The 14,893-nt window shown below is 37.3% G+C and overlaps 1 protein-coding gene across 2 annotated transcripts in view; it reads right to left on the bottom strand.

The window, feature by feature from the left end:
* Positions 1-500: 500 nt before the first annotated feature.
* TIPARP (TCDD inducible poly(ADP-ribose) polymerase) overlaps positions 501-14,893 on the bottom strand; it is a 31,469-nt gene continuing 17,076 nt past the window's right edge. For both annotated transcript variants that reach the window (XM_082685554.1, XM_082685555.1), the window contains exons 3-6: positions 10,593-10,761; positions 9,095-9,255; positions 3,466-3,744; positions 501-2,566 (exon numbers count right to left, since the gene is read on the bottom strand). In XM_082685554.1, coding sequence (XP_082541680.1) covers positions 2,119-2,566; positions 3,466-3,744; positions 9,095-9,255; positions 10,593-10,761 — 1,057 coding nt within the window. In that variant the 3' untranslated portion in view covers positions 501-2,118. The remainder of the gene's footprint in view (positions 2,567-3,465; positions 3,745-9,094; positions 9,256-10,592; positions 10,762-14,893) is intronic.

The raw sequence follows: 14,893 nt of genomic DNA, 5'->3' as shown, positions 1-14,893 counted from the left end.
TGACTCCACAGCTCTTGCTTAGTTAAAACAATATACAGTACTATACAGGAATTTAAAAATGATTACACTGGAGGGAAAGTACTGTCAGAGATGCTCACATTTACAAATCAGAACACTTTAAGTTGGCTGAAAGCTAAGGTGCTCAAGTGCTGACAAGATCTCTAAAATTCCTTCGCATGTTTCCATCAGCACCTGTTGATGGGGACAATCTGCTCATTTTTCACTATAGCTGTTTGCTGATAAGACAACTTGTCCCTTTTCCTCAAATATTTACCTGCAAAATAAAATATTCAGTCTTCTCTTGTGAAACTTACATGTGACTGCTACCTAATATAGTTTCTGCTGACTCCTGGAGCACAAAAGTTTAAGCAGCAGGCTCTGATTGGGTCTGTTCAGTCGCTCAGTCACATATTCACTCAACCAGTCAACAAGCATTTAAGGACAGATCATCCACTATGTGCTGAATTCACTTATCTTAAATGGAACCAAAACAACAAAAGTTTTAAAGAATTACCGGAACTTTTATTTTTGCTTAGTTTTATTAAAAAAATAAATATGTCATAAAGCTTTATTTTCCTTTAAGGAGAAAAAAAAGGAACAAGTTTCATAAAATCAAATAAGCAATGGTAAGGTGTCTTAACTTGAAAAAGATTGGGAATCACTGGTTTACAAAGTTATAATTGACTGAAAGTACAACTGTAACAGCCACAGTTGGCTGTTTCATGCCAATGGCAGCAAACAACGAGATCAACTAGGGCAAAATAAATAATTGTGTGGAAGCCCTGATAAGTGCTTAAACAGACTGATTCACTGAGACATCAGGATAGATATATCTTGCTTCAAACAACACAGGAGTTCCTGAAAAGTTTTGTGTAAATGAAATAGCCACAAACATACTAGGAGAGCTTGGTATCTGAAAGAATTCCACAGTGAATTCTTTTGTGAACGACCACTACCACTTTTGTAAATCCGGGTATTGGCTTTGCTTAAGGCAAAGTATACCTAGCTGCTACCTCTCTGAACTGAGGTATTAGCATACACACCGAACACTGCTCCAGCTGGGTCAGTGGCACAATTTCCAAGTTTGTGTTTCTATTAAGTAGTGTAAAATAGAGTCAGCCGGGGAACCCAGCTGCATCTGGCAAAGCAGGCAAAGGGTGGGATAACCACCTTTAACAGTATTTCCAAGCCAACAAATACTTTGGAGAGTCTACTTTGTGCGAAGCACAGTAATAAGCCTTAACAATTCAATTATAGATGTACTTCCTTTCTCTAAAACCTTCAGTCGGGGCCTACGTCGGGAACTCTAAAAGTAATACTACTAATCCTCAAGACTGACTTTAACCAAATTAGCTGCCCAGCTCCTTCAGATTGGGGTAGATGATAATGGAAGAGGCTGAGTTTTCTAAGGCTGCAGTTTTAACAACATAAGAATCGTGTTTCATATAACCAGTTAGTGAAAAATCTTCCTGGCGACAAAAATTTTTCAAATGGTTCCTTTTTTTTTTTACTTCCTCTGAATCCTCAGGTAAATTCTGCAGAACAGTTAAAGTCACCAATGCTCTCTGCTTGGGTGATATATTTCAGTTCTGCTGCTAGGATAAAAACTTCCTTCCACCCACCAGAATTTCATGAACTTATCCTACACCGTAAGTGATGCTTTGGACAGGGAATAAGTATGGTAGTATTAGCTCCAGTTGTTTTATCATTTTAAATAACAGAATCCTCACTTTGCTCACAGCCTCCATTTCATTTGGCCAAACTTCTACCAGGCTTAAGTCACATTTAATTGGTTAGGCTGTTCAGTTTCTTTTTAAAAATGCTTCTAATACCATTGCTGCCTATATGTACAAGTGTGAATAAAAAGAGTAGGCAATCTGTAGTCTTTTCCACACTGAGTACACTAACAACAATTAGTAAATAATTAAAGAATAAGTGGTCATTTTAAAACTCGTGTTTTTCTTTAAAAAATTTTTCACTTTCTAGCACTTAAAAAATGGGTCTTAAAAGTGCCCTATTAATGTCCAATGCTGTTCCCCACTCTGTCCCACCCATCCAAAACCTGCTACAAATGCTGGATTGAGTTCGTATCAAATAATTTAGCAGTACCAAGATTTTTCAAATGGAAACAGTGTTACTGACTTCTTCATATTGGATAACAAAATAAGGGTAACTCTGATCATCATTAAAAATGACAAAAATCTGAGGCTCAAAGAAATTATCCACACAAGAGTCATACAGGTCACTGGTAACACTGCCTGGGTTGACAGGAGGGGGTCTTCTCATGCCATGACTGCCCATCGTGTATCTGCCAGTTAGCACTTTGGCCAGAAACATGAAATGGACTCCTTTGGAGGACTTCTTAGAAAAGTTATGAGAATAGCTTGCCTTCTTTGCAAAATAACTGCCTTGTCCAAACATTGTAGCATGCTTTCCACAGACTCGAGGGTCAAAGTTGTGCTTGCAGATTCCATCTACCACATCCTGGGATGTTCCATGAAATAAATGTCTCTCATTGATTATCCTGTCACGGCCAAACATTTTCCTGTTCATATATTCCTTTTTCCTAATGAAAAGAGTGGACAAGGAATTCAGAAGAAGGAAGGTATAGATCAATTTAATAGGCAAGATGTAGTCATAAACTCATTATGGTTTCAATGACGAGGAAATGTTAAAGTAGCTTTCAAGGGCAAAATGCCATCAGAGATCATATTAAAAGTTTAAAATAATCTTTTCCACTGCAGGCAAGAAGAGCCCCTCCCCCCCCCCCACCCCAACACTTATTCACTTGCTATCTCTTCCATTTCAAATCTAGTTCACAACCTTACTTTCTCAGGATAACTTCTTTGTCAAATTCCACCAACCTGAGTATCTCTTAATTCTGAGATTACTCAAACCTGCATGTATTCCTTTTGTACTACATTTGCTTTTTGTTGATTTGAGAGGCAGCATAGTCAAGTAATTAAAAGCAAAGCCTCTGGTGCTAGACTGCCAAAGTTCAAACTCCAGCACATATCTATCTGATTAGCTGTAGGTCCTGTGGCAAGTTACTGAACTTACATGGTCTGTTATGAAGAGTATATATGAGTTAATACACGAAAAAATACAAACATAATAGATTTTGTGAAAGTCTTTACTATTATGTTCTGCATCTATCATTAGTACATTAAGAAAAGCTCTTAGGGGGCGCCTGGGTGGCTCAGTGGGTTAAACCGCTGCCTTCGGCTCAGGTCATGAGCTCAGGGTCCTGAGATCGAGTCCCGCGTCGGGCTCTCTGCTCAGTGGGGAGCCTGCTTCCCTCTCTTTCTCTCTCTCTCCCTGCCTCTCCATCTACTTGTGATCTCTCTCTATCAAATAAATAAATAAAATCTTTAAAAAAAAAAAAAAAAAAGAAAAGCTCTTAGGGTGCCTGGGTGGCTCAGTGGGTTAAGAAAAGCTCTTAAATTTGTCGTACTGCTGACTCACCTTTTATATTTCTCCCAAAGAAACTGGTTTTGGACTCTCAGTATTTGCAAAATTCTATATTTAAACTCAGGCACAGTCTTATGAAAAAGATTATAGATGATTCGATAACTTTTGTCCTCTACAGAAACAGGCACTTGGATGAAGTCCTGAGATGGATGCATATAAATCCAAGTTTCAGGGTAAAAGTTTGCTGAGGTGACCCCATCAGGGCAGATGATCTGTGATGATGAAGTTGCTTCAAGAGGCGGAGGAGCCTGTGTGGGAACACCACCAAGTGTCCTGGAAGGGAGAGGAAGAAATGTCAATGTAAAACATTTAAGTACATCTCATATTATAGCACTCTAAAGCAGTACCTAAAATTGTAATTTGTATAGTTTAAGTGCTTGTTTTAAAAAACAATATAGAATATGCTATGTATTTTAAAAAAAAGTCTCCAAGTGACATTGCCTATACACAGTTAACCTATTATTAGCTTCTTCCCAGCCTCCTCCTTGTGGAGAAAACTCTGGAATGTACTGCTACAGGCAGGCAGGCAAGCAAGGGACAATTTATAAATATCTTCACTTTGAACTGTGGACTCCTCTTTTGCCTATACAGTTAAAGAAACTCTAAGAGAACAGTGATAATATATGTATTCTTCAAACTTTGCTGTACTAAGCAGAAAATTTACCATGACTAAAGGCTCTATAGGTGGCGGGGAGCAAATTGATGGGGAGACAAAGGCAGGCAGGAAAGAAGGAGCTTACAGGAAGATGACATGAAATATTAAAAATAAAAAAGCTTAGAGGTGCCTGCGTGGCTCAAGTGGTTAAGTGTCCAACTCTTGGTTTAGGCTCATGTCATGATCTTAGGGGTTATGGAGGCTCCATGCTCAGGGGGAGTCTTCCTGAAGATTCTCTCCCTCTGCTTTCTGCCTCCCACTCCTGCATGCATACATACACATGGCTCTCTTTCTCTCTAAATCTTTTAAAAAAAATTAAAAAGCTTATACTTTCTGTATAACACAAACAAAAATCATTGGAGTTGGCACTGAAAGCTGACATTTGGCATTTGCTTCATCTTTCAATGTCATGTGTTAACAACAAGGTCGTCAATTGTATCCAAATTTTATAGCCTTAGGTGTGCTTAAGATGAAGCGAATTACTTTAAGCTTCAGACAACAGAATGTGTATCCTTGAACCTTTAAATTTAGTTTTAGTCACTTTGACAGATGACTTTCTATTAAGTAGCAGCTGAACATTAAGCATTTAATGTTCAATTAAATGCTTAAATTTAAATTATATTTCTTGGCCATTTTCAAAACAGAACAAAAAGGAAGATCAGAGAGAGAAATTCCTGGCCCTGAGACCCAGATTCAGGGCCAGGGTACCGTAACACTCTTCAGCATAGAGTGATGGTCACAAGGAAGCAGTAAGTCTGTGAAATGGATTAAACTAAAAATTTTCAAAAAGAGTTTTGTAACACAGAGGTTACAACCGTAAGTGACTGTGCATCTCATCTGCAAGAGCATATCTTACCATTACCCTCCTCATTAATCAAGCTGCCTTACAGTAAGCACATACTATGGACAGGCATTTTACATACATTATCAGTTACTGTCCTAACAACCCAGCAATAAGGCTTGGATATCTGTACTTTTCAAATAAAGAAACTGCTAGCATAGTAGCAAAGAACAGAGACAGGATTTAAATCCAGGCCTATCTACATAGTTTCTAGATGCATACTCTTTCCACTGCTATATACTTCACAATTCATATACACACACACACACACACACACTCTCTCTCTCTCTCTCTTTCCCCTCAAGGCTTGAAAGTGATGGATGTATATTAGGGCTGCAATGCAGGTTTGCCTGACTCCCACTACCACCACCTCCATCTCACACAGTCTTTTGACTTTTAAGAGATGGCTTGATAAGAAGTTAAAAAGCTATAGAGGCACAACTGCCTTCTCTAACACCTGCCCCCCTTCAAGTGGTTGTGCCTACGATTTAGCATGCCTCAAGATCCCTTGGGAGACAGAGACAGGAGTTCTGAGAGGAACCAGGACTTACAGAATCCATACAGTTCAGGGGTCAATTTAAAGGGGGCACTGGCTTCTCTAACCTTCCTGGAAGAGGCATAATAGTTCTTGTTCTCTGAGGCATTTTCATAAAGCCCTGACAGACTCCTTTGGAGCCTTCATTCACTGGCACATTCTTCTGAAGAGAGGCCCCACTGCTTTAATCAGATTCTGAAAGGTAACTCCTTCAAAAGCCATCACTATTCTGGAGAAATGGCAGGAAACACAGAGTATAAGTTCCCTATTTTTAGCTGTTCCTTCTAGTCCTGCTCTGCAAAAAGAGTAAATTCCAGCCTACCAGATTTTCCAGGATTATTAGGAATTGAAGTTACCAAAAGAGGTTTCTCTCTCTCTCTCTCTCTCTCTTTTTTTTTTTTAAAGATTTTATTTATTTGTCAGAAAGAGCGAGAGAGAGGGCGCGCGCACTTGCACAAGCAGGGGGGGTTGCAGGCAGAGGGAGAAGCAGGCTCCCTGCTGAGCAAGGAGTCTGATGTGTTGACTCAATCCCAGGACCCTGGGATCATGATCTGAGCCAAAGACACAGGCTTAACCTACTAAGTTCCCCAGGTGTCTGCCAAAGAGTTTTCTGAGTTGGGGAAGGAAAATAAAAATTCTCCCAACCACTTTACCCAAAACAGGTTTTAGGCTGCTATCACAGCCGTACTGAAATCCTGGCACTGACCAAAAAAGATTCATAGATACTTGAAGATGAGCCTGTATAAATAAATCCTAACCATCCTAAAACATTAAAATTAGATTTTATATTCATAATTATCATACATTCCCATCTATAGATGCTTACTTTTAATAAGCCAATATCTTAATTGGGCTAAAACATTAAAATGCATATAGACAGCTGTCTGATGAACTTCTACATGCTACACTTGCCATGAATTAGAAATACATATTCCAAGCACAGTTATAAATGTGGCTTTATTTTCTGAGGCTGCTGAGTTTGTGTTTAGCTCATGGGTATTCCAATGACATACCATGTGCTTCACAGTGCTGTACCAGCCTTCTCCAAAGAGGCAAAGTTGAAGGGTCTAGAACTTGCACTCAAGGACCTCTGAAGAATGGATTTTCAGAATTCAAGGTCATCTTTTACACTCTCCTTCCCTCTCCTTGCCATTTCAGTGATAAAGTAAAAATTAATTCATTTTATCTTTTCTGGGGGGAGAAGTAAAACCCTATCAGGCTTTCCCATGACCACAGAGTGACTGCACAGGATAGATGTCCTTTGGGCTGAAATGAACTCCTACACCTCTAAATTTGAGATTTGTTTGCTTATGCAGCCTCAGCTTAAATATTCTAAGAATATTAAAGAATAAGCTTTTTTATCAACCTCACTGAAAAGCAGCAAGCACCAGGAAATAATACTTTCTTTGTAACTATGAGTGATAGATGTTAACTAAACTCCATTGTGGTAATCATTTTGCAATATATGTATGTCAAATTATTAGCTGTACACCCTAAACTGACAGAGTTGTAGGTGAGTTATAGCTCAATGAAACTGGAAGGAATTAAAAGCACCAGGGAAATTCTCACTTAGGAGTCAAAATTCATAGATTAAGTCAGCCAGCCCCTCTCCTCAGCTCCCTTATTCTGGCATTCCCAATTTCTAGGCATCTCTTATTTCATGATTACTATAGCCTTTTTTGACACTTACGTTTTAATCTGACCCTCTACATTTACTAACATTTAAAAACAAAACTTTCTTCCTGGCTAAGATTAAAATCATAGTCTCTCTGGAATCTGTTTTGCAGCCTGCTTTTTGAAACTAATCCCTCTCTACTCTCCACTAGGCCAGTCTGAGTGCCTCAGGGCCCCAGACTCTAGGGCAGATAGGAACTGAAGGGCTGCATTTACCCATTCCATCCTGGTGAACTTGCTGCTTGTTTCTCTGCTCTTTCTCATTGAAGTGTCTGCGTAATCTCTTTGATTTGCTAAGCTCTTACTTTATACCTGATTAACGCTGTTTTAGACAAAAAGACTAAACAGGAGATTTTAGAAAGAAAAAGGAAGAAATAACAGACTGACTTTCTTTGTTCTCTTATAAGCCTACGTTATAGGCTTACCTTATAGTAAGGTGCCAAATTTGTGGCACTAATTCTAATACTGCTTATAGTATTTTCATAGTTCGTACTTTTACAAAATAAGCCTAAATTTTAAAAGAGGGGGAGGGATTATTTCATAATTACTTGTCTTAGGGTTGAAACAAATCAATGTTCACCATTCTGTAAAAGTCCCCCATCAATGCAGCACTCGAATGAGCATTCTTACTCTCACTCAGAAGCTCCATCTTGCTTGATTGGCTCAGCATGCCAAGCTGCTGGTCTCACTAATGAGTTCTACCATCTCACTAGGAGGACAATATGTTCCTAACTACTGGACGCTGACACTATCTCCAGCTGTGCTAGTGAAATCACAGAAATGGCATTTTTATTAGTTTCTAATAAAAAAAAACCCTACAAGGTAAAATTTTTCACACTTGGACTAGGAAGAAAGCATACATTTACCCAAAGCCAGCATATATTTCTTAACCAGCCTTACTAAAAATTGCTTTTGGATACTGAGCATTTCAGGGATTTTTATTCATTTGTATTTTGTTTTTAATGTTCCTTCTGCAATCTCATAATTAGAATCATTAAAATTCTGTCATAATGATCTGGGAAAAATAAAGTTTGAGACTGAAAAACAAACAAACAAACAAACAAACTAGTCAGAATATAAAAACAGCATCTCTAAGATAAGTAGAAGAGAAAAACCAGTATTACTCTAGACCTCCCCAGTTCATAAAACCAAGTAAATCTAGCATTATTTCTAAAAAGCAGCCTCTAAATACGGTATATCCGATGAGAGTACACAAAGATTTCCCTAGAGTTACTAATTTTCAAAGATGGCCATGCTACTGGTAACAGGCTCCACCTTTTTGGCATCTATGGAGATATACTGATGGGCTATCTGGGGTGGGGAAGAGGACTTGAGAAAATGGAAGAGCTCACCTACAATTCAGAAGGTTGAAATCAGTTTCAACCTAGAAGTATGACAGGTAATTTTAGGGAGTATTACAGGAAGGTGGGCCTTACATAGAAAATGAGAATGCAGATTCTTTGAGAAGAATCTTTCCTATTAAAATTCACTCAAGGAAGAAGAACTGGAGAATGCCACCTTGAAGGGCTCTCCCTGCTTGACCTTGCAGTTTACCTGTTCTGGGAAGCAGCACCATTACATGGATGGTTATCATCAGGAAACTCAATCTTTCACAAAGGAAGCAAATGCAAAAAACTGCCTTATCCCCGATATCATGACTTTTTGTTGTACAAAAATGTTACTTCTCTTTGCTTTTCAGTTCAAAAAAATCAACTGGATAATCACTCTTTTAGTTAGGTTAATTGTAGCTTATCTGAACTCTATTCTGAAGAATTAAACCCATAGAATAACTCAAAATTTCACATTCTAGAAGTATTAATCAAGTTGGCCTCTTAATTTAAAATCTTTTACTCTTTGTCATTCAGTTGTATATTTACATAAAACGAGAGTAAAGATAAGGCTTTCCACTGACACTTACTGTAAATACGGAAGCAGTGTAAAACAGGAGCGGAAGAGGGGTCTCCTTTTTATTTCTCTCCTGAAGAATGAGTTGTGAAGAATGTAGTGGTTGTTCCACATCATAAATCGGACCTCTTTCAGACCTCGAGAGTTGGCTTCTTCAATCAGTCGAATAACAGACTGGAGTAGAAAATAGAAGGTAAAGGAAAAAGAAGTTAGAAAAAAACAATCACTAGGAAATATGAAAAAATGTTACTGTAACTAAAGGCAAAAATAGTTAACCTTGATGTTAACATCAGAAAAGGTTCAATAAAGTGCAGAGAGTCAAATTTTTAATTCCCTTTACACTCAGGATTTTTGGGGAGGGGCAAGGGGGGAAAGAAACAGAATAGAAAGATGCTCCTTCTTCAGAAGAGCATGGATTTCTATTATGAAACATGTGAGGCCCAGGGATCAACTCTATTTTGAGGCTTTAACAATGTCCTAGAAATTTGTTTATATTTCTTAAGGGAATTTTCAGAAGAGGATTAAAGATAGTAGTGTATATAGTTCAAAGAAACTAGTTAAGTTCCAAATCCAAGAAATCTTTCAGAGGAAAAACACAGGGACATGTATTCTAAGAATACATTTTAAATAGTCTTTTATTCTCCTTGGAAGGTATTAGATACTAGTGATTACTTAAAAGAGTCTCAGAAATCTTAATTCCATTATGTATTATTAACCAATTAATATTATACTTAGGTAGTTTTCTTTTGCTATTGCCTTAAAAGAAAATTCCAAAGGGTAAAGAAGTCAGTTATCCCTTTTTGTAATGCTGGAAATGAATTTAATCAAATCAAAGAAGTCAGATCTTTGGAATGTAAAATTAATCTCTAAAGTCCATTTCATTGTTTTAAAATTTGACTCTGAATTCTCATTAAGAGGCAAAGTAAACCCATCATCATTTTAAAACCTTACTTTGTGATTTGATTTAGAAGCTATTCTTACCATCTCACACTAAGGATCCATGTACACATATGACACAATTTTAAATGACTGATTTGCCTGACCACAGCTCAATAAACATTTTCAAGTATTTCTTCCAGGGGCTTAAGAGTGCTTGTTTCCCATTAGACTTCCGAGATGCTAAGTATAACACATGATTCAGTGAACATGAGCCAAGGAGCCAGAAACAGCTAGAAATATACTAGTGCTCATCTTATTAAAATTATTCTAAAGGAGCACTATGTCTGAGTACTTACCATGTAAATATTGGTCTCTACAGTATTATGATACTGAGGAAAGCATTTTACCTCTCTGATAACAGTGGTATTTACGGATTCCAGATCAGTGAAAAGAAATACATCCTCAGAAAAATTGAGAATAATGTTAATTATATCAACAAGACTCCATTTTGTATCAGTAAGCTCTTATATTTGTTGTTCTGTTTAGTCACTGTTGTAAAGGATTAGAAGGAAAGGACAGTGAAAGACAAGAAAAATTTAAATGCACTTTTTGGGAAAAGAACCTGTAAATACCTCAGGATATTCTCTCCATCCAAAGTGATCCCTACAGAAGAACTTCCAGACTGTGTGGTAAATAGAGTTTACATTGCTAGAGGGTGGTGTGGACAGCCTTCGTAGTTGGTCAAATTCAGTTGTTTCATACACATTCATGGCATTCAAATCTGCCCAAAATTCTTGTCCTCTAAAAAGACCCCCCCCCAAAAAAAGAACTGTTAATACATTTGCAAAATAGAAATATCTAAACATCTCATCAGACATTAAAAATATGTAGTATAGCATGCTGTAGAATTTTCAAAACTTATTTGGAGTAAAAAAGACACTACTGGTTGTTTCTCCATTTCCTACATGCCTTTTTTTTTTTTTTTTTTTAAGATTTTATTCATTTATTTGGCAGAAAGACCACAAATAGGCAGAGAGGCAGGCAGAGAGGAAGGGAAGCAGGCTCCCTGCTGAGCAGAGAGCCCAATGCGGGGCTCCATTCGGGGCTTGATCCCAGAACTCTGGGATCATGATCTGAGCCGAAGGCAGAGGCTTTAACCCACAGAGCCACCCAGGCGCCCCTCCTACATGCCTTTTCTTAACAAGACCAAAGGTTCTAGGCCATGGAGTTAGGGTACTACACTGACTGATGTTTATCCCACAGTATCACAGTATCACAGACCTAAACCAATCAACATAATCCCACCCTCCCCCAAACCCGGGTTTCAGCCAATCAGGGAGTCAGTTTGAAGATGAAGCTGACAGAGAAACAAAAGAAACTTCTCTTAAAGCTTGCCTTTTTTCCCCAGAGTTATCAGTTTACTCATCAATACAAAATATACAATATTGCCTGATGAAAACAGAAAAAAAGAAAAACAAAAAAACCCACCAAACCCCAGATGAGACCAGTATTGCTATTTTACCCAATATCAATACTATCTTTTGTCCCGGGGGTTGGAGGGGGAGAAGTTGGCAAAACATGAAGAGCAAGAAAGTTTGGATTATTATGAAGTTTGGCTGTGAGAATATTTTTGTCATTTTGTTATCTCTTGTCTGCTGCTGCTGAATTAGCACTTCATAAATATCTCAATACTTTGGGGGGAAAATCCCATTATATGAATCAATATCATTTAAGGAATTATAATGGGTGGTCCATTTAAAATCTCTTTTCTAATGGAACTTCATCTAGTGTTTGAAATATCTTAACCATTATTTTAAATAACTGGAAAAATGTTCATTGTATTGTTCTTTTTGTGTATTTTTCAAGATATCCCTAAGAACATATGAAAAATAAAATACATCATAAAGTAACATCATAGATATCAGCAGAGTGACTAAGTTTCCAGACACATTCCTTCATCTTTCTACCCTTTTCATAATGGAGTTCTTTCTTTCTTCCTTTTTTTAAAAAACATTTTACTTATTTATTTGAGAGGGATAGTGAGAGACAGCATGAGCAGGGGCAGGGGAGAAGGAGAAGCAGGCTCCCTGCAGTAGGGAGCCTGATATGGGCTTGATCCCAGGATCCTGAAATCATGACCTACAAACGCTTTGCCAACTAAGCCACCCAGGAGCCCATCCACCACAGATTTCTAAATGGAGGTCTATAATACACAGGATACTCCAGATATAGTGCACTTACAATGACTGGTTCATGTGAATCCAGGTGTTGGAACAAATATTCCCAATATTCAACTTATTTCCTTGTTGTAAATTAGAATTTTGAAAAGGTATTAATTTTGACCTAGGGGTTTTGTTGGTTAGTACAACACTTTCCAAATTCTGCTCTAGGAACACTTGTTTCAAGGACTGTTAATAGGTATTCTGTGTAAAAAGCATTTTGTGGTTCAAATGTTTGAAAAAAACTTGGTTACACAAAATTAAACAATTTACTTATTGCAGCCACTCTTCAGCCCCTTTAATATACTAGGTAAATACTGAAGCACCATGATGAGGGCTATAAAGTATCCTTCCAAAATTGTCACAACGCTCTCTTCCTTTTTTTCCATGTATGCCTATTAACATTTCTCAATAAACACCCCTGGCAAATCTACCATCCTCTATCCTCATGTTCATAATTTTTGAAACAGATTCTATTTGGGGGGAAAAAAAACCACCTCAAGTCATATATCCAACTAATGGTGCCAATGAAGCATGTAACTTAATAAAAGCAGTATGTTCCTTTAAAAATTCCTAAGGCATTTCCCCAAACCCTAATTTCCTGCTTAGGAGAACAGACAGGAAGGAAGGAAGGATGGAAGGAAGAAGGAAGGAGGATATGATCTTAAAAGTACCATATACTTTTAATTAAGTGTGAAATGGAAATAAGACAATAAAATGTAGTTTAAAGTTACATTTGGACACTTCTTGGTTTAAAATTATTTATGTTAAATAAGGGGACTTAATTCAAAAGGAAAAAGTGTTTCTGGAAAACTCTTTAAAAAAGTAGAACAATGCTGAAAACCGGAACTCCTATACCTAAACTAAACCTCACATCAAGTTGCTTAAACGTTTTTCACTTAATTTTAGGAGAATCTGATATTGAGCCAAGAGATACTAACCTGTTTCTCCCTCTTAACATAATTTCCAGTTCTAAACAGATTTTCTTGCTTTAAGTTCATTTCCCAGTAAGTGTTCCCAATTATGAGTTAAATCCTCAGTATTTTCTTTAAGGAATTCGTAGAACAGCAGTTATTATGTTAATATGCATTATAAACAGCCAATGCTTTTTGTTGTTAAAGTACCAGATTTCATTCTGGACACCACTCTAGCAATTTCTGTTTAAGCCTGTATTATTAAGACTTCATAGATAATGATTTGCATGAGAAAGACATCTAAAACTGCAGCTTTTGCCACATCCTCTGTGCATTTCAGTCCATTGGGTATTATGAAATTTCTATGACAAATCCTAATTTACTACAATCAACTGTTCTTTGGATTGATGTATCAAAGTACTGTTTTAGCTCTATTTGATTTTCAATATGCTTTTCTAGACTTTGCAGAGACAAAACAACAAATTTGAAAAACATTAAATTATCTTTTTATAAGATTAATTTTACCACCTGCTCTCCCTTAAACAGGGAATGCTTAAAAAATCCAAAGCCAAGAATTTCTTTTCTCCTCCATCTGCATCAGTAAAAAATGCATGCGATACAGATGCCAAATGTTCAACATACACCACTCTTCTTTATCAAACCATTGTCTCCTATTATGAGAAAGCAGTTATGAGTCATGTATGTGTGGTAATGGTGATGGTGGGCTGTATTAGGCAATACACAAAGAATTAAACAGATGTAGTTCCTGGCTTACAGGGGCTTCAAGAGAGAAATAACTAACAAAACATAAAACCAGAGTCAGTACAATCTGCCTACTAAACTCATCAGTGGCAAGTACATCCTGGGAATGAGAGGATAAAGAATTAGCATGCAGCATTATGGAACAAGAGGTGGTTACTGGTGTCTAGGAATGGATCAAGTCAGGAAAAGTTAAGAGGCTTTACTGTATCAATCAAACAGCTTTTTCTAAGAGAAAGGATTTTAGGAATAGTTTAAATAATAGGAAAAAATACCAGTAAAGAAAGAAAATAAATACCAGGATTGTGTAAAAGAACAAGAAAAAAATAATTCAAGCATTTTGCTTGTTGAAGAAGGTTAGGGACAGGGAGGGACAGGAGAAATGCAAGTAGCTGGAAAAGGAACTCTATTAAACAGGGGTACAAAGCAGATAAGGACACGTGAACTAGCGTAAAATAGGCAACATGAAAGATGTCAGGCCATGAACTGAGGAAGTAAGCCCAGGATCTCAGAGCCTCAAATTTAAGAGTACAAATTTAGAGTATTGAGGTGATAAAGGGTCGAAGCAGTAAATACTGGATGTGTGAAGATTGAGCAAAACAGACAATGCTAGAGATTCGGAGGTAGAGGGAAGCTCTGTAAAGCAGGGTGCAATAATCCTGGTAGATGAGAACTCTATAAGGCCTAAAGACATCCCCCACCGAGGGATGGCCAGAAAAGAGAGAGTATGGGAGATGGCCACTATATAGGATTTAGATTTAACTAAATATATCATGTGGCTAAATTAATCAGTACTGACTTCCCCAAGATATAACCCTATCACGATGAATCAGGAAAAAAATCTTATAAACAGATTGATGATTTTTGCTACAAAAGGAAGAATGAACTAGGACTGCTGAAATATTAACAATTCTGCTTCTGTATGCTTCACCAACAAACACATTACCACACATACCGATGTAAGAATCCAGATACAAAACTAATCTAAAATTCTGAAAATAACACCCATTCTCATAATTTAGATGCTTTATAACAATGATT

Source organism: Mustela nivalis (genome assembly GCF_964662115.1).
Source record: "Mustela nivalis genome assembly, chromosome: 1".
NCBI lineage: Eukaryota > Metazoa > Chordata > Mammalia > Carnivora > Mustelidae > Mustela > Mustela nivalis.
The sequence above is the reverse complement of the archived record's forward strand: the minus strand, read 5'-3'. Positions and strand labels throughout refer to the sequence as shown.